The 19791-nt window shown below is 39.9% G+C and overlaps 1 protein-coding gene across 7 annotated transcripts in view; it reads left to right on the top strand.

Annotated features, from left to right (window-relative positions):
• The window catches only part of Map3k3 (mitogen-activated protein kinase kinase kinase 3), a 69020-nt gene continuing 49229 nt past the window's right edge, over nucleotides 1–19791 (top strand). Inside the window, exons 1-3 of one of the 7 annotated variants that reach the window (XM_021728402.3) lie at nucleotides 4–395; nucleotides 8473–8594; nucleotides 10793–10885. In XM_021728402.3, coding sequence (XP_021584077.1) covers nucleotides 392–395; nucleotides 8473–8594; nucleotides 10793–10885 — 219 coding nt within the window. In that variant the 5' untranslated portion in view covers nucleotides 4–391. Of the gene's footprint in view, nucleotides 396–552; nucleotides 1030–7985; nucleotides 8126–8472; nucleotides 8595–10792; nucleotides 10886–19791 lie in introns of those variants that run through there. The other 6 variants (XM_005328193.5, XM_040268608.2, XM_040268609.2 and 3 more) reach the window with 6 other exon arrangements.

The following is a 19791-nucleotide window of genomic DNA, read 5'->3' as shown; positions in this document are numbered from 1 at the left end:
GATGCTGGCGTGAGTGACAGACAGGGGGGCGAGCTGCGCGACCAGCGGTTTGTTTTTCGGAGCGTTCCTGAGGTGGAGAACGGTGGCCGGACCGAGCGACTGCCGGACTGAGGGACTGGTGGGCGGGCGGGCCGAGCGGCACTGCCGAGGCCGGGCTGGGCCAAGCCCGGGAGCGCCCGGGATGTAGCGGGCCACCCTGCCCATGCCACAGCGCCCGGCTGCGGGCGGAGCCGGAGCCGGAGCCTGGGGAGGCGGCGGGGGCCCTGAGCGCAGCCCGCGGCCCCCGTGCGGAGCCAGGCCCGCTGCCGTCCCCGCCGCCCGGGCCCCCGGCATGCAGCCCCTGCTGCGGAGGTGACACTCCTGGGCTCGAGCCGCCGCCGCCATCGCCACCATGGGTGAGTGTCGCCACCGCCCCGGCCTGTGCCCGCGCTGCCTCGCGACGCCCCGCCCCAGTCGGAGGGGAGGAGAGCCCTGGGCCGCCGCCTGACAGGCATGGACAGCTCGCCCAGCCCCGGGCTGCGGACGGTCGGCCCCCCGCCCACCCGCTTGCGGCGCCGGAGCCGGGTTTCTGGCTCCCGAGGCCCTCCGGGGCTGCCCCGCCGGCCGAGCCCACTAGGCAGCCCTCTTTCCGGGAGGCGCGGAAGGCGCATCCCGGGGAGGAGGAGGAGGCGGCGGCGAGACCCAGGGCCAGTGCTCCGCTGGACAGCCGGCTCCAGCCCCAGCGAGCCGGCCCTCGAGCCCGAGGGAGGGGGAGCGAGAGCGCAGTGTGGGGCCCGGGTTGGAGGCTGGTGCAGGCCCAGCTGCTGTTGTGTCTTTTCCTTGATTTGCTTTTTTTTCCTGCCTGTGTCATTTCCTTCCCTTTGCTCACATAGGCCAGCCTGTGAGTTCCCGGGGCTTGCTTTCGAGTCCTGGTGCGCGCCCCAGCGCAGGGGGAAGGGCGTGCGAGGATCGGCTGCGTAGTGATTAAACTCGAATCTCTGTTATCAACAGCGTGGTTGAGAAATGCGTGCTCCACGCAGATTGCAGAAGGTTAGGAATGTAGGGTGCTGCAGATTATAGTTCTTCCGCTGCTTTTTGAAAGATTCATTTGTGGTGTTTTACGTCTATTATTTTTCTCTTGTGGTATTCCTGAAAATTATGTAACTTTTGAAAGAAACATTTGCTACAGAAAAGGTTCTAGGAAATCATTTCCTTTTTGTCAATATTTGCTGTTTCAGCTGGAAGATGTAATCTAAGAAAAGCTGATAATGTCTTCCACACGCAGCACTTGAACTAGATTTCATATCCTTTTTAGTACTTAACAAATGACCATTGGAGCAGATTAAGGAGTAGACGAGACAGGCGGTGTAATACTGTTGTCCCCATTCACAAGAATTATTATTAAAAGGGTGAAACTGAGTGAAAAAGGATTCTTTGCAAAACCATTCATTGCTTCTCCGCAGTGTCCCATGTGAAGAGGGAATGTTAATGTTTGCTTTGCCCTAATAATAAGGTCAAGTTATTAGGGCATTTTGTAGGTTAAGTGTGTGCTGTGTCACATTGGTTAGATATTCATTTATGACCCATCTCCACACTCTTTGAATGAATTGCCTTGTTCTGTTTCATGCTGTCCCTCAAACAGTATAGGAAGGGTTTATTTGTTTGCTGGGCTTGTGGTTTCTTTCCAATTATGTTCTTTAAAAGTTCTTTCTTTTCTAGGGAATGTCTCCCATGAGAGTTAAACATATAAAGGAACGCAATAAGGCCTGATGTTCAAATATATAATTCTACAAACATTTTTTGAACATTTACTATAAATGGGGCACAGAATTATTTTTGTCTTGTCTTCCCAAGGCTTTAAATTTTATAGAATTTGAACTAATCTTTGAATTGATTTATGAACCTATATTATAATAGTCTTCTATAAGTCTACTCTTGTCTTGTGTGGCAGCATTAAGTCCAAAAGGGGTTATGAAGAAATTGAGGTGTTCACACTTTGCAAAACCAGTAAGATTGTCCAGATGTGAGGGCTACATCTCATTACGTAAAATAGATTTACAAACCTGTTTTCAAGACATTTTTAAAAAATTTAAGTGTCTGAATTATGGGGAGGAAAGGAACTATATAGGTAATTTCAGAGTCCCAAAGGTGAAGGACCAGGAACTTTTAATTTGCCCTTTTATCAGTTTTACATTAAAAAACTGAGACTGTGAAGAGGGGAATTAACTTGTCTGGTGGCAGCAATATGCTGGACAAGCCAGTTTAAAAACCACTGCCCTGGCTCTTTCTCCCCTTGCCATTCCCTACCTCTTTCTTTTATGTAGATGATCTTAACACACTGTGAGAGGTAGTATTGAGTTTTCTTGACACCGGGCTCTTTCATTTGTTTTGTTTAGAGCTCAGCAAGGTTATATGTACATAGACACACACACACACTCTGAAATACTAATTTTATTTTGGTGATGTAAATGATGAAAACTCATCCCCAGTTAGTTTGCTTTGGTTGCTGTGGTTCTAAATAAACCAGCAAGGAAGAGGCCCTGGGTTCAATCCCTAGCACCAAACAAATAAATGAAATAATTTGATGAAAAAGAAACATAGATTCCTTAATATCTTAGTTACACTTGTTGAACTCCATCCCAGTGAGGAAAGGACTAAGACTAATTTGAATACCCTGCCCTGCAGGTTCTTTTGTTAATAGTCATATTTTCTTGAGCTGTTCTATGCCCCAGACTCAAGCCTGTTTGGCAACTTGGATTGTTAATAAAAACAGGTCAGATTTTATATTGGTTATTAGCTCCAGTAAATTTCTAGTGGAAATTATACTTTGTAAATAACAAAAAATTCTTCTTTTTACTTTGATACCATGCTATGTAACTATTAAGAAAAAAAAATGGGATTGACTGGTTGTTATTTCTTGGTTACTGTAGAATTCCCTCCCAGTTTTAGTAATTGTAATGGCAAGTGCTATTAATAATACCTGAGACTAATTCACTAGTGTTTATTTGGTGTTTTTATAAATACAATCTGAAACTTAGTGGAATATATTACTGAATAACATGTAATAACTTGGAAATGTTAAGGAAAATATAGTGAACTAACTATAGGATTAAATAGTCTGGTTCTAGTCACTGATTTGATGTCAGAATCATGGTGACTTACAGAGCCTGTGTCCCTAGGGTTCCAAGGCTGTTGGGAGCTCCCTGGAAGACCAAATTCAATTTAGATTGGCTAGAATATGATCACCTGTGTAGACTCAGAATGGTTATTAACTTTTGATTGAAACTTGAATTATAGCCAGGCGTGGTGATGCATGCTTGTAATCCCAATGACTCAAGAGTCTGGGGCTAAATAATTTAGTGAGACCCTCAACAAATTAGCAATATGCTGTCTCAAAAATAAAAAAGAAAAAAATTACTGGGGATGTGACTCAATGATCAAGTGTCCCTGGGTTCAATCCCCAGTACCAAAAAGAAAGAAAGAAAACCTTGAATTGCAGTTTCACAAATCAACATAACATGATTTGTGATATTTTTACCATGTCTTAATGTATTCCTAATATTTTTTTAAAACTGACAATTGGGTTTTATTTTTTTAAATTTATTTTGTTTTTAAAGAGAGAGTGAGAGAGGGGGGGAGAGAGAGAGAATTTTTAATATTTATTTTTTAATTATCGGCGGACACAACATCTTTGTTTGTATGTGGTGCTGAGGATCGAACCTGGGCCGCATGCGTGCCAGGCGAGCGCGCTACTGCTTGAGCCACATCCTCAGCCCCTGACAATTGGATTTTAAAACTGAATTTTAAGCATTTATAAAAAAGTAATAATCCATCCATTAAGTGCTACTTTGGACACACACATGATAAGAATCAATTCTGGTTCTATGTAAGCTATCCATTTATTTTTTTGCCCATTTATCAAGTGTTTCCTATGTTCCAGGTGTAATATTAAGCCCTGAACCTGCATTTTTCTGCTCAAGAAGTTATAGTTAGATTAGATGAACCAAAAACATATAAACAATACAGGTTGAATATTACTGTTTTTTTTTTTTGTTTGTTTGTTTATTTGTTTTTAACTCCAAAACACTTGGGATCAGAAGTGTTTAAAATTTCAGAGGTTTTGGGTTTGGGAATATTTGCATGGCATTTACTGGTTGAACATTCCTAACTCAGATTTTGGATTAGGGATGGTTAACCAGTAAGTGCAACAAAAAAAATATAGGTACTTTGTGAAAAGTATGTAAAGATTTGCAAGAAGGAGAGCTCAGTTCTGTAACTAATGGTTTAACTACACAATCCTATAGCTTCTAGTTTTTTAAGTTAGTTTTTTCAAATATTAAAATATAAAGGTGATACATAGTATTTCTTTTTATGAGGAAGCAGTGGTTTTCTTTGTAATATGTATTTAAAATTTTTGAACTGTAAATTAATGTCAGATGCCTGTTATATATCCTAGAAACAGAAAAATAAACACCAGAATTTAACTTTGAGATCTAGCAAAGTTTCAACCATGTTATTAAAGGAGAAAAATTTGTGAACTGAGGATGGGGACTTTTTGTACATACTTGTTATAAAATGACGTTTGCTTGGGTATGGACAGGGTGGAGACATTGGAAATATGTGAAATGTCATGAAGAGAAAGAGTAAAATCTGACTCAGGGACACTCTGAAGCATAGGCTGTCCTGGGTTGAGCACTGTGATCAGATAATCTGGCAGAGCTGGGTAGAGCCTTGGCAAGATGAAGAAATAACATCATTAGTTAAGTGAAAACAAAGATAAAAATATTACTTTGGGGATTTGTATATATGGAAAAGAGAGAATGTATGGCATAGTAATCAGACATCTTGCCAGATGACAGTGTTTATTGGAGGACACTGTGCATCTGGCAACTTTTGTGTATTTTTAGCCAGGAAAACTCTTACATGGGAAATGTCTTAAGACCCTTCTTTTAGATAAAAGTAATATCTCAATCTGGAAGGATGACTTCCTGCTGGAGCTAAAAAGAGGAATGTGTTGTTTGGCAGCCCCCATACCCTAGGTCAGGGTTTAAGAGAAGAAAAAGTACATGCTGCTGGGAAATTATGGATACCTGTCTACTTAAAACTGCTTAAGACTTTCCACTTTGTAAGCCTGAACTCTGATTCTTGTTTTATATATGGCTTCTTTTGTATCATCTATGAATGCTCCTCCCTTTCCCTTCATACGTTCCTTACTTCTTCCTCCTGTACCTTCCTTTCCCCCTCCCCCCTTCTCCTTTTTTGGAGTCTGGGTACTGGGCCTCACACATGCTAGCAAGTGCTCTACCACTGCACTGTACCCCCACCCCTTTTTTATTGTACTTTGGGACAGGGTCTTGCTAAGTTGCCCAGGCTAGCCTCAAATTTGTGATCTTCCTGCCTCAGCCTCCTGAGTTGCTGGGATTTTAGACATGGGCTTAACTATTTTTTGCATTTAAGATTTATGTGTGTACATGTGTGTTTTAAACTGCTGGGGTGAGAACCCAGGGCCTTCCTCTACAGCTGACTTATATGCTCAACTTCAAAAAGCCAACTGCTTCTCTCTCTCTTTTTTTTTTTTTTCCTCTTTCTTTTCCTGCAATGCTAGGGATTAAACCCAGGGACTTGCACATGGTAGGCAAGTGCACTACTGAGCTACATCCCCAGCCTTGGTTAATATTTTTTATAAACTAATGTTTGGTGGTGTTTATTATTTTACTCCTAGAATTGAAATACTTCCAAATAGCTTTTATAAATTTCTAATGGGGCTAGAATATAGCTCAGAAGTAGAACACTTGCCTAGCTTTTATGAAGCCCTGTATTCAATTCCCAGTGCCCTAAAAACAAGCAAAAGAATAAAACATTCTAATATATAAAATAAGATAAATATTCAGTAAATGGTTATTGTTAATGATTAATAAATTTTCAGGATTAAATTTAAGTACTAAGGTAGATTAAGTAGCCTCCAGTTTTTTTCCACTGACCTGTTCCTACTGATGATGATAATAGCCAGCATTTTTTTTTTTTTTTAGTATTACTAAATGTTAGGTACCATGAGAAGTAATTTATAAGTTCATTTGTTCTTTTTTCTTTCTTTCTGATTTTTAATTTTCACAGCACTCTGTGAAATAATGCTTTTATTACCTCCATTTTACAGATGAGGAAATTGAGGTTTAGGGAGAATAAGTTTTGTTTATTTAGGAATGTTACACTGAAGGGGTGCAAATAATTCAGATAAAATCACAGTCAAGGAAGAAATGCCTAAAAGAGCTACTTGATTTCCTTCCTGTCTATCCATGTCCTCAGTTTGAAGTATCTGTTGAAGAACTATTTTGCTTCTAGTAACTTTGACTTTTACATAAAAACAGGTTCTATAACCTTGTTTTACTTGTGTCAAGCGATAGTGTCAAACCATTCCTTAGTGTGTTCTCAGAGCAAAAACTACCAAACAGGTTTATCCCATTAAGCATTGTTGGGAGTTGGTTAGCTTTCTGGAGATAGAATTTGTCAACCCGATAAACCAGCTCTTATAATAGCATCATCTGATACAGAATTAGAAATAATTCTGCCAGTCATACTTATGGATTTGACTCAAAAAGTATGTTTTATTCACATCCCTGTTTGTTCAATATAAAAATTTAGACAACTGAAATCTATACCTTCACCCCTGCAACCTCTCATATCTCTCTCTCTCTCTCTCTCTCTCTCTCTCTTGCATGCCAGATATCAAAGCCTGGGTCTTATGTGTGCTAGGCAAGAACTTTAACACTGAGCTATTTTCAAGATTTAAAATCTTGGTTGTAAGAATTAAACAAACAAACAAACAAAAAAACCCCAAACAAAACAAAACAAAAACCCAAGATAGTCCCCCCACTGCTCCTACCTCTAAGCTATATCCTCAGTCCAAAGTTCTTTTTCTCTAAGGAACATATAAAGAAATTGCTAGAAAATATAAAACAGTGATGGGACTTATGTGTTTTAATTTTGACTAATGTCTTTTTGGAGATACCCACTTCCCATTTGTTGTCCCATGTGAATGCTTTCAGTACTATAACTGTGTCACCCTTTACAAATTTTTGTATGTGTTTTGAAGTGGAATTGTAGAGAAGCTACTCTTCTGATGTTTTTCTTGTTTTTCTGGATAGACAAAAACCTCTTTATAGGCACCTTTGTTCTTCCTTTCCTTTACCTCCTCTGAGGTGTGGTGGGCCTCTAAGCAGAGTAGTCTAGGAAGAGGGGAGAGGCAAATAGTATGGGAGAAGAAATTGGAATGATGCTGTGTTTTCCTTTTCATTGGGGTATTAGAATATTTCCAAGGGACAAACATAAAGGGCAGAAGATAGGCACTCTATTTGGGAGTAGTCTTTTGCACTTGTTTCTTTTAAAGTTGTGTCCCAAGTCCCCAAGTGACTCACTTGATACCAAAGTGTGTGTAACAACTCATCCCCCATATTCCCTTCCAGAGCAACAGATTTAATTTTTTCAACCTCTAAATGTTAATTGAATGAATAGAAACCTCGTGAAGGACCTAGGAGAATTTTGCAAAAGTTAGAATTGGGCTGATTTGGGTTCTGCTTTTGCTCAGTTGTTTTCAGTGCATGAGAACTCCAGTAATTTATGCTATTTCAAGGAAAAGAGATTAAAAGTAATGCCAGTAAGGTAGAGACAATGCATTGCTTGGTCAGGGAAGAAAAACAATAGAACTGCCCTTTGACTTTCCTATAGGAAGCAGAAGGTCTGTAAACTTTGTAGAGTTAGGGGGCCTATATTCAAATGAAAGGCTTGTAAAAAAAAAAAAAAAAAAAAAAAAACCTCTGCTCCAAGTAGCTACCTGAAGTCCTTGTTTGGTACCTTTTTAAGATTTGCTCTCCTACATATGATGCTTTAAGAATAGGTCTGGGACTGACTGTGTCCCCTATTCAGCTCTCTCTGAATTTATCTTTTCATTAATACCCTGTTACACATGTGTGCTATGTTTTTTTTTTTTTCTCTTTTTTGTGGTACTGGGGATTGAACCCAGGGGCATTCTACCACTAAGCTAGGTCCCCAGCCCTTTTTATTTTTATTTTAAATCAAGATTTCATTAGCTCAGGCTGGCCTTGAGTTTACTATCCTCCTTCATCAGCCTCCCAAATTGCTGGGATTACAGGTATGCACCACCTGTGCCTTGGCTCCAACTTTGCATGTTTTTCCTGTTAAGTTTTTCTAATACTGGACAAATTGCTCTTTTTTAGTATCTTCCTTAGTTGCAATCAGTTGGCAAGTACTGCTGCCAGACTTTTGACTGGAGCACTTCTAAAAATTCGTTAAAATTTAAATTGTCATAATCTGATCTCATTTATCTACTTTAGTGAGGCATCTGCTGTAGTGATTGTTTTTACTGGGTCTGTCATTTTACCTAGGCAGAACCCCCTGAGTATTAGTTGTATAATTTATGGAAGTGCTTTGCTGATCTCTGTTTTAGTCCCTTAGCCCATGTGCTCTTTTTCATTGCAGATGAACAGGAGGCATTGGACTCGATCATGAAGGACCTGGTGGCCCTCCAGATGAGCCGACGTCCCCGTGCATCTGGATATGAGACCATGAAGAACAAGGACACGGGTCACCCAAATAGGCAGGTATGTGTGGCCTTAACAGATTTGTTGGAGAGGGATTTTTCCAATGGGAAATATTTGATAAGTTAAGGCCACTCTACTAACAGCCTTGAATTCTGTGGTCCTTTCCCTTCACAGTCTGTTAAATGGTAAATGATATATATCAACCAGATGTGAGTCTATGACCTGAAGTTCCAGAGCCTTGTGCATAGCATTTCATTTATAAAGAATAAAAATAGCTGGGTGCAGTGATGCACATCTGTAATTCCAGTGGCTTGGGAGACTGAGGCAGGAGGATCTTGAGTTCAAAGCCAGCCTCAGTAATGGCAAGACATCAAGCAACTTAGTGAGACCCTGTCTTAAATAAAATACAGCTGTGGATGTGGCTCAGTGGTTGAGTGCCCCTGAGTTCAATCCCCAGTACCAAAAAAAAAAAAAAAAAAAAAAAAAAGAAGAAGAAGAAGAATGAAAATAATTATTTTACTTATTATTGGGAGAGTATTCATACAATTTTTTTCCTTTACTGATTATTTGGCCTTATTCAGATTCATGCTTCCTAACTCAGAAGTATTTTAGAGTATACCTTAGAGTGTGTATTCAGAGAAAATTAATTTTATGTAAAACGTAATTAGGAAGGGAAATTTCATTCAAATGTTACATAAGTACTTGGGACACTGAGCCAGGAAGATGGCAAGTTCAAGGATAGCCTCTGCAACTAGCAAGACCCTATTTCAAAATAAAAGGACTGAAAATGTAGCTTGGTGGTAGAGTACCCCTTGGTTCAATCCACAGTACCCCAGAAAATAAATTAAATTTTTTTTAAATTTAAAAATGCCAAATAATATATTCTAAAGGCAACAATGAATGACTTGTTATTATTATTTATAGTTGTTTCCCATTATTGACTCATAATATATTTTTGAGATAATATTTGTTTTATTGAGAGTCCTGTGCTTCAGAAAAACATTGCCTATTTTTGTTAACATTTAAACCTGTGTGCTATTGGGAATCTTCTCACCTCTAGTGTCATCTATTGTCCTATTTCCTGGGTACTTTGGCCTTCTGAGAGGTGAGAGGAATGAATGGATGGGGAGCTTTCCTCCCTAGTGGGTATCACCAGTGCTGTATCTGATGGTGTTGCACATGTTTGATAAAAATTTGTCCATGATATCCATTCTTTCATGAGCTAACCTCTTCTCTCATTTGCATCTTGTCTACCAAGTCTTCAGAAATATCCTTGGTTCCTAGAGAAAGCATAAGCATAAAGCTCTAGGATTTTTTCTATCTGTGGTCTTGCCTCCTAGAGTATTTCCTGCCTTTAGGAATTCTAAGCCCCCCCCCCCTGGGGGGAGGTGGAGAGGATTATTTTTGTTCCATATTATTAGTGGAGAGATCACTTTAGAAAGCTTTCATTGTAATTATCTTACAGAACTGAGCTAGGAACAGATTAGGACCCATTCTTCTAATATTTTCATACATTATTCTGTCTAATTGTGTGGGTTCTCCTTGTTGTAACTTATTTGTTCAAAGCCACTTTTGGAAGGAGCATTTTACCAGAATTGAGTTCCCTCCCCCAGGCTTAAGCCTAATGACCTCACTTTCCTTCCTGTCTTCCTATGTGGAGTATGCCTGCAAACACTGCTCCAGTTAGCTGATCTTTTTCCATACTGAACTATGGGCGTAGATATCAGTTAGTGGGTGAAAAGGGGAAGCTGTTTTGAGCTGGAAGACCCAAATGGACTGAGGGAAAGGGAGTGAAGTAGTCCCAGATAATTTCTTAACAGGAATTACCTTTTAGGAATCGTTCTGTTTAGAGCCTAAAAGCTATTATAAAAGAAATCTTGATTTTTTTTCCCCTATGTCTGCTGTTATGTTATTGGAGTGAAGTCAGTGGTTGGGAAAGTTGTATAAAGAATTGACTAGGGCTGGGGATGTGGCTCAAGCGGTAGTGCACTCGCCTGGCATGCGTGCGGCCCAGGTTCGATCCTTAGCACCACATACCAACAAAGTTGTTGTGTCCGCTGAGAACTAAAAAATAAATATTAAAAAAATTCTCTCTCTCTCTCTCTCTCTTTAAAAAAAAAAGAATTGACTATTTTTTAGAAATTAATCTTCATGGTACTGGCTCTTTGCACCTATAATTTACTTGAGTAATGTCACATTTTTTTTTTCTGTTATGTGGAGGATACAAATCATTAACCTCAGTTTTTTTGTTTTTAAAGAAAAAACACAACAGCAGCAGCTCAGCCCTTCTGAACAGCCCCACAGTAACAACAAGCTCATGTGCAGGGGCCAGTGAGAAAAAGACATTTTTGGTAAGGACCTGTATTACCTGTTAAAGCTGAAATGTGCTTTTAAATTTGCTATTCATTCTAAAAGAATGCAATTCATTTCCCAGATAAGTTGTTTTAGTGAATTTGTAGGGATCATTGGTTCCATGTTCTGTGCCTCTAATCATTTCTCACAACAGTATTCATAAACAGCCTCTCTCAGTACTAATAAACTTCCTGTGATGACAGAAATGCTTTAATATTTGTACTGTCCAATATGGTAGCCACTAGCCACATGTGTCTGTTGAGCAACTGACGAACTAAGTTTTAAATTTTACTTATTTTTGATTAAGTTAAATAGTCACATGTGGCTGGTGACTATTTGAGAGTAAAACTTTATATACTATGTATTGTTGATTTTTTTAAAAAGGAAATTAAGTCTGTGCTTAGAGATGGTAGAGATTCATTGGTGCCTTCCGTATTTCTACACAGGTCGTGAGTTTCTATAAATTAATTATAAGTTCATCAATGGGAATCCTATCTAATGAAGTTCTATTCTTTGGAGAATGTGAAGCTGTGACTCTAACATGACTGTTTTTGAAATTAAAGCTCAAGTTTTTATGCAATATTAGGTAAAAATCCAAAAAGTGTCAAGATGACTTTTCTCTTTAAGTCAAGGTTGTAGAATGATCTCTTCTGGGAAGCCTCGTAGCTTTTCACCAGGAGAGATAGTCTTCAAAAATCTTTAAAAATTTTTTTAGTTGTAGATAGACCTTTATTTATTCATACGTGGTGCTGAGAATTGAACCCAGTGCCTTACATGTGCCAGGCAAGTACGCCACCACTGAGCCACAGCCTCAGCCCCTTCAAAAATCTTGAAAGCAGAAAGAGACTGCATTTATAAAAGAGAGAAGGTGAAATGGGGGTGAGGGAAAATGCATGGGGGAGAAGTATTGACAGTTTACAGTGTAGTGTAATGAAAAGCACGGGGGTGGGGAGTAGGGGGAAGCTGGGGTTGTGGCTCAGCGATAGAGCGCTAGCCTAGCACATGTAAGGCTCTGGGTTTGATCCTCAGCACCACATAAAAAATAAAATAAAGGTGTATATACATATTAAAAAAAAGTACCTGGAAAGTGGACTTGGGACTTTACAATTTACAGAGTAAATTAATGTTTGTTATTGTTGTTTATTGTTAGTTTAGGCCTAGGATAGGATGAAATAGCTTTTTTCATTACAAATTCTTTGCCAGAATGTCCATACTTAGGAAGAAAGAGGAATGAAAAATCACTGCCTAATTTCAAGGGCTAAGAGATGCCAAACTGGGCTAAGAAATGTCAAATTGGGCTAAGGATTCAAATTGCAGAATTGCAGTTGAAGGTAACCAAGTATTTTGGCTAGTGGGAAAGGTTGTTAATTCATGAGTGGAATGATGTTGGCAGAAGCAAATAGCTCTTCAGTGTGCAAATGGCAGTGCTGGTTACAAGGCCAAGTTGAGACTGGCACAGCCTCATGGGGCTCAAGCTTGGCACGGCAAAGAAAATCAGAGGAGGTAGGTTCATTGATAGAAATGTTTGGGGGCTGAGGCCTGGAAGAACTGGGAAACCTAACTCAATATCTCTGATTGGCAGGACTTAAGACATCCTCTTAAGTAAACAGGGTTGGTAATTAATTGAAAAAGAATGTGTCTAAGAACAAAAAAACATTCTGAGCCACTATAGAAGTACTGTGGGCAACAAGATGCTCAGTTGTGAACCATTGGCCGGGAGGCTAGATCTGTGTTCTCTTTATTCTCTCTTCTATACATTAGGTCCCTGGAAGCCTACAGCATGGTTAGAGCTGGCTGAATATCTTAGGTGTATGGCATATCAGGTGTGATTGGGGCCTGTGGATGGTTTTGCAGGTCATGATATGTTAAATTCTCTCAGCTGATATCCACTCACAGTGAGTACTAGCTGCCAGCTCAGTGGAGTAAAGAGAGCACTGGCCTAGAAGTCACAGAATTGTTAATCATCTGTTAACAAAGGATTTTACGATTTACTGAGTATTTTCTACAATGATAGTTAACAACATCAGCAGTTGTAAACATGTGTAATATTTTAATGTTTACAGAACTTTTTATTTTATTTTTTTATTTTTAGTTGATTATTTTTATGTTGTTTATTTTTATGTGGTGCTGAGAATTGAACCCAGCGCCTCACACATGCTAGGCAAGTACTCTACCACTGTGTTACAACCTCACCCCATACAGAACTTTTACACAAAGATAATTGAGTAGAACCAGGTAACAAACCCAGATCTTCTGACTCTTAGTCACATTAATTTTACCAAATGTAAGTTATATAACCTTTCGGAACCTCAGTTTTTCCATCTGATATATAAACATAGTATCATATTGTGTTTACCTCATAAAGTTGTGGGTAACATGGACAGAATGTATTTTGTACATTTTAAAACAAACATATAAATGTGAAGTTGTAGCTGGGTGGGGTGGAACACGCCTATAATCCCAGTGGCTTGGGAGGCCGGGACAGGAGGATCTTGAGTTCAAAGCCAGCCTCAACAGTGGTGAGGCGCTAAGCAACTCAGTGAGACTCTGTCTCTAAATAAAATACAAAATAGTACTGGGGATGTGGCTCAGTGGTCAAGTGCGAGATCAATCCCTGGTACCAAAAAAGTATAAATGTGAAATTGTAGTGATTACATGACTTCTATTATGTTCTAGTTCTGTAGGTGTGAACTTTGGGGAAACAGTTTCTAAACCAAAACTAGGCATACTGTTTTGGAACTGAAAGTTCTAAGATTTTCTACCTTTATTGAATTGTCATTATCAATTATTTGATTGATGGCCTTGTGCAAACTTCTGGATCTAGTCCAATTTTAGAAAACTCCAGTAAAGGAAGAAATAGAATCTTTTTTTCCATGATTCTGATTTCCCTTGAATCTTATCAAGATGGCAGGTAGATGCTCCATCAGAGCCCAGAGTCTGGATCTGACTCTCTAGATAGTCTACTAGTGGGTCCTTCTGAATGGAAAAGCTGCCTTTTTTGTGGCAGAAGTAAGCAGGGCAGACCCTTGGCTATCAGTTCTACAGGAAGAGAATTCCAGGAGCTGTTCCTCTAACAGGGTCGATGATTAAGCAGACTGCCTTTTGCTTTTACCATGATAGATCTGGCTCTTCAGGACTTCCCTTCTCTTTCAAGGGTTGTTGATAAGACGGCTGGCCAGTTTGAAAATAAGACATAGCAGCACACAGCCTGGTTTTTTTTTGTTGTTGTTGTTGTTGTTATTGTTATAAGGTTGGTTTATAATCATCTCTTCTGCTGATCTCTTCTGTCTTTTCTGAGTTACATATACAAATAAAATTTTTATTTTTGTTGCCTTTTTCTTTCACTTATTTACAATCTCTGGCAAAATAAGGACTTCAGTTCCAAAGATGTGGGAAGCCATCAAAGGTATTCAGCAAATATAGGAAGAGGGAGCAATACAGAATCAGAGAGAGGGTAAGACAGATAATGACTAACCGAGACCTTTGCCAGAACAAACTAGTTCACAAACCTTTGTTTAATAACAATGATTTTTTTTTTCTGGATTCTCAAGAGTTTTTTTGGATTACATGTTCACATATCAGTCCAGACTTTGAGAAATTTGCGTCTTCGTAAATTTGGTGTTACCGGTGACATCCATTGCCCCTGCTGCTTCCTGAATCTGTAGCTCAACTTTGAGGCCTGCCCTGTCCCTTTTCAGAGTGTGACCCTCACTGTTACCCTTACCGATTAACTGATGAACAGGGGACTTGAATTTCCTAAACCTGAATCGTTATACTAATTTTCTTCCTTTTTTGGGGGGGGGTTGTTTGTGGGGGGATACTGGGGATTTAACCGAGGGTTGATTTACCCCCCTGAGCTACCTCTCCAGTCCCTTTTATTTTTTATTTTGAGGCAGTCTCACTAAGTTGCTGAGGGTTTCACTGAGTTGCTAAGGCTACCCTCAAACTCTTCCCAGTGCCTCTCGAGTTACTGGGTTATAAGTATGCACTACTCTGCCAGCTCCAGAACATTTTTTCTCAGCTATGGCACCTCTATTAAATTTAACACATGAGTATAGTCCAGCTTCCTAAACACATAAAAGAAATGTAAGTTATAGTCCCTGAACCCTAGGATTTATGCATTCTTACTGGGAAATGAAGAATACATAGAAGAAAGGCAGGAAGACAGGCAGGCAGGCAGGCAGGCAGGAAGGAAGGAAGGCAAGAAGGAAGGAGAGCAAGCGGGAAGGCAGGCAGGCAAGAAGGAAGGCAGGCAAGAAGGAAGGCAGGAAGGCAGGTAGACAGGAAAGAGGACAAGCAGGAAGGAGGGAAAACTACTGTAGTGTATGACTGTACCTAATCAATTATATGGTCCCCAAAATGAGCGCTATGGGAAACCAGGAAAATGAAAGGTGTAAACTTGAGCCAGAAGAGCTATGGAGTCATTTCATAAGGAGGTGGCACTTGAACCAGTCTGCAAAAGTTGTGTAACAGTTAGGTGGAAAGAAGGAAGAGTGGCACTCTAGGTCAGGAAACAGTTAGTTACAGGCTAGAAGAAGGAATAAATATGGCAGAAAATAGAGTGAGCATTGACTGGCTTGAGGGGAGAGTTCCTTAGAGAACAAATAATATGCAATGGTTAGGTAAACAGAATGAGCGTAAATCCCAGAGGATTTCAAATGGTGGTGGAGGATTTAAACTTTATTTCATAGTTGTGGGTATCACTGACTATTATTTGAACAAGGAAGGGACACCATGAAAGAGGTGATTAAGATAGTTGGGGCCACGTATGATGGCACATGCCTGTAATCTCAGTGTCTTGGGAGGCTGAGGCCAGAGGATGGTGAGTTCAAAACTTAGTGTGGCCCTAAGCAACTTAGTGAAACCTTGTCTCTAAGTAAAATACAAAAAGGGCTGGAGATGTGGCTCAGAGGTTAAGCACATCTGGGTTCAATTACTGGTACAAACAGAAGATACTTGGAACTGTAGAGGAAATGTAGAATGGGTAAGAAGTGGGGAACTGAGAAGCACAGAGGTAGCCTTCAGAATCCAGTATCAAGAGGTGATGTCAGAAAGAATGGGAAGCAGAATCTCTTATCAAAGTCTTTTTTTTTAAGAGAGAGAGAGAATTTTTTAATATTTTTTAGTTTTTGGTGGACACAATATTTTTGTGTGTGGTGCTGAGGATCGAACCCTGGCCGCACGCATGCCAGGCGAGCGCGCTACCGCTTGAGCCACATCTCCAGCCCTCTTATCAAAGTCTTTTGAAGGGAGAAATTGGAAATTGCTATCTGTGAGCAGGGAAAGGAAGGAAAGGCTCAAACAGAACCCAGGTTTAGCTGAGAGAACAGAAGTACCAGCTTAGAAATAGGGATACTGAGAAGGGAGACTCATTTAAGAGGGTAGTTGATGTAGACATATGTGGCTAGGTTAAGTGTGAGATTGTAGTGGGGAGAAACACAGAGAGAGTATGATGGATGTGTGTGTGTGTGTATATGTGCCTGCACATGTGCACTGATTTTTGCAGGTCTACAGTATCTTTTTTTAATATTTATTTTTTAGGTGTAGATGGACACAACACAATACCTTTATGTTTATGTGGTGCTGAGGATCGAACCCAGGCCCTGCCCGTTCTAGGGAAATGCTCTGAGCCATAATCCCAGCCCCTATAGTATCTTTTTAAAATATTTATTTTTTAGTTGTAGTTGGACACAATACTTTTATTTATTTATTTTTAGTGGTGCTGAGGATCAAACTCAGGGCCTTACACGTGCTAGGTGGATACTCTGTTGCTGAGCCACAACCCCAGCCCCTCCACAGTATCTTATCTGCAATTCTGAAATGCCGAGAGTTCTGTAAACTGAAGGGTTTTTGTTTTTTAATTTCAAGCAAACTCATTTGGGAACAAAACTTACTTGAGTAGATGCAGGGCTATTTATAATCTTTCTCTATTCCACTTATTATGAATATTCATATTTTTCACTGCAAAAATTAGAATAACTTAGATAAATAGTTTGTACTGTGTAACAAATGAACTATGAATCTCAGTGACTTAACACAATATGGCCAGTATGAGGAGGGAGAGGAAAGTGTTCCCCACAGTAACTTAGCAATTTGAGTTGAGAGGGTCCCTGCTGTCTTGGGATGTTAGACTGCCAGGAAAGAGTATAGAACTCAATTCTGTTTCTAGCTCTTGGTCAGAAATAGGCACAATGTCCTAAACTAACTTTAGGAAATGCACAAGAATGTAGGAAATACTTAAGAGCATTCTGCCTCTCCAGTGGGAGTGCTGCCCGCCACTGACCCAGGGATGGGAGAGGTATCATGTGGTTTACAGAGTACATACCATATTAGTTCTCTAAGTCCTAAATGTGCATTTGGAAACACTTTGGCTGCAAGGATTTTGGCTAAAGGATAATGGACCTTTCTTAGTTCTTAAGTATCAGGTACTATTCTAATTTATATAATTGTGTAATTTAATTCTTTTGATAAATCTACATAAAAGATACATGCTCTTATGATTCTTACTTTTCAGATGAAGAAATTGAATCACAGAGAGGTTAAGTAATAAGTAAAGGTCATACAAACTAGAGCCAGCATTTAAAGAAGGTGGTTTGACTCCACTGCTACATTTTAATAACTGCATATCTGCCTCAGATACATGGTAGGCAAATAAAGCTTTGATTCACAGATTGGGGCTGGATATAGAGATTTGAGAGTCTTTTATTTATAGGTTGATTTGATGAAATTTATCCTTACTGAGAAGAAAGTTGAGTAAAGAGGGAGAAAGCCAGAAACTGAAGATTTGAAAATGCATGGTCACATGGTGAGAGGGGTGAGAGAGGGCATGAAGAAGAGGAAACAGCAAAGAAGCAGAAGTAGTTAGTGTGTTAGGGGTTAGAGTGGTAGCAGGTTCCCAGAGGAAGACTTGGCCACCAATGTAAAATGCCCCAGAGAGGTTAAGGAGAATGGTTGGCAGGAAGGAATTGAACTAAGTTACCTTTATCTGAACCTTCTTTATCCATATTGTCAGCCTGACAGGAGAAACAGATTTAGGAATTTGGCAGATTTGGGTACACCATGTCATACATGGAAATCTGCATCTTGCTCTGGGATGGCTGTGGTATCATTAGACAAGGAATCTTTGTTTACACTATTTGCTAGTCACAGCTTTGGTTAGGCTGGAGTAGGAGTGATTTGTGATTTGGAGCAAAAGTTTAATTCTTTCTCTCACTCTTTATTTTTGTACCAGGGATTGAACCCCAGGGACAATTAACCACTGAGCTACATCTCCAGCCCTTTTTTATATTTTATTTAGAGACACAGTCTCACTGAGTTGCTTATGGCCTCACTAACTTACTGAGGCTGACTTTGAACTCGTGATCCTCCTGCTTCAGCCTCTTGAGCTCCTGGATTACAGGCATGCAACATCATGCTGGGCTTAATCCCCTTTCTAACTAACCTCATGTAGAGGCAATGCCCAAGATAGATCCTTAATGAAATAAATTTAGTTCCTTTAGTCCTATAAAGGAACTGAAGAGGTTCTTTCATATGTATGTCTAAATATATTGTTCCAGTTTAAGCATGAGAGCTATTATTATATTTTTTAAACTATCATCTTGTAAAATGAAAAAAAGAAGTAGATAAAAATCAGCAAAAAACCTGAGGAAATCTGAATGAACTGTGAACTTAGTTAATACATGAATATTGATTAATTAATAGTAACAAAAGGAAATGTGCCATACTAGCATAAGATGTTATTAAGGAAAGCTTAGTGTGGGGGGAGAGGAATATATGGGAAGTCTGCTTTATCTGCTCAATTTTTCTGTAGATCTAAAACTGTTTAAAAACATCTATTCTTTAAAAAATAATAATAATGAGAGCTACATCAAGGTATGCCAGGCTATAGGCAGAATTGGTGAAAGGATATGGTAATCCACCTTCAGGGGAAGACAGGTGAGCACTGAGGATACTTCAGAATCCATTGTGGGAATAGAGTGAAGCATGTCAGGGTGGACCATGCTTTGGAGGGATTGAACTCGGGGGCACTCAACCATTGTGCCACATCCCCAGCCATATTTTGCATTTTATTTAGAGACAGGGTCTCACTGAGTTACTTAGTGCCTCACCCTTGCTGAGTCTGTCTTTAACATTCTCCCATCTCAGCCTCTCAAGCCGCAGGGATTATAGGTGTGTGCCACTGCACCAGTTTGGAGGTAACTTTTGTTATGGCAGCCCCTTAGCTTTTCACGGAAGAAGAAAACAAGTCTGTGAAAAAACTGCTATCACTAATATAAATCTTGAATTCATATGGTAACTCCTCCACAGCACTGCTCCATCTTCTGGCTTTTATTTGTGTGTGTGTGTGTGTGTGTGTGTGTGTGTGTGTGTGTGTCCGTGTGTCCGCCCTTGTTTGTGGGGGGGCGTGTTTACCTAGAATACAGATTGATAGGAGCAGCCTACCTTCCTGTTCTATCTCCTTTATCTCCATCTACCCATAATCTCAGCCAAAGGCTCCCCTCCTGGTTTCCCAGTTTGCTGCATGATTGTCTCCTGGTTCTGACTCCACTATTATGCCAGATACAGAGTTTTCCATCTCTTTCTTTATAAGTTCCAAAAAGTAAGTCATGTAACTTCCTTTGGTGTTCTTATTTATTTATTTATTCTGGGAGTACCAGTGATTTAACTGAGGAGCGCTTTACCACTGAGCCTCATCCCCAGCACTTTTTATTTTTTATTTTTGAGACAGGATCTTACTAAATTGCTTAGGGCCTTGCTAAATTATGATCCTCCTGCCATAGTCTCCTGAGTTGCTGGGATATAGGTGTGTGCCACTAAGCCCAGTGATAGTTTCCTTCCTCAGTACTTGCATTAAAGCCCTGCATCTCTGAGTGAAATAAACATTTACCTATGTGACACTTAAGTT

The sequence above is a fragment of the Ictidomys tridecemlineatus genome, chromosome 3, assembly GCF_052094955.1.
Source record: "Ictidomys tridecemlineatus isolate mIctTri1 chromosome 3, mIctTri1.hap1, whole genome shotgun sequence".
Lineage (NCBI taxonomy): Eukaryota > Metazoa > Chordata > Mammalia > Rodentia > Sciuridae > Ictidomys > Ictidomys tridecemlineatus.
Note: the sequence above shows the minus strand (reverse complement) of the source record. Positions and strands in the feature narration are given on the sequence as shown.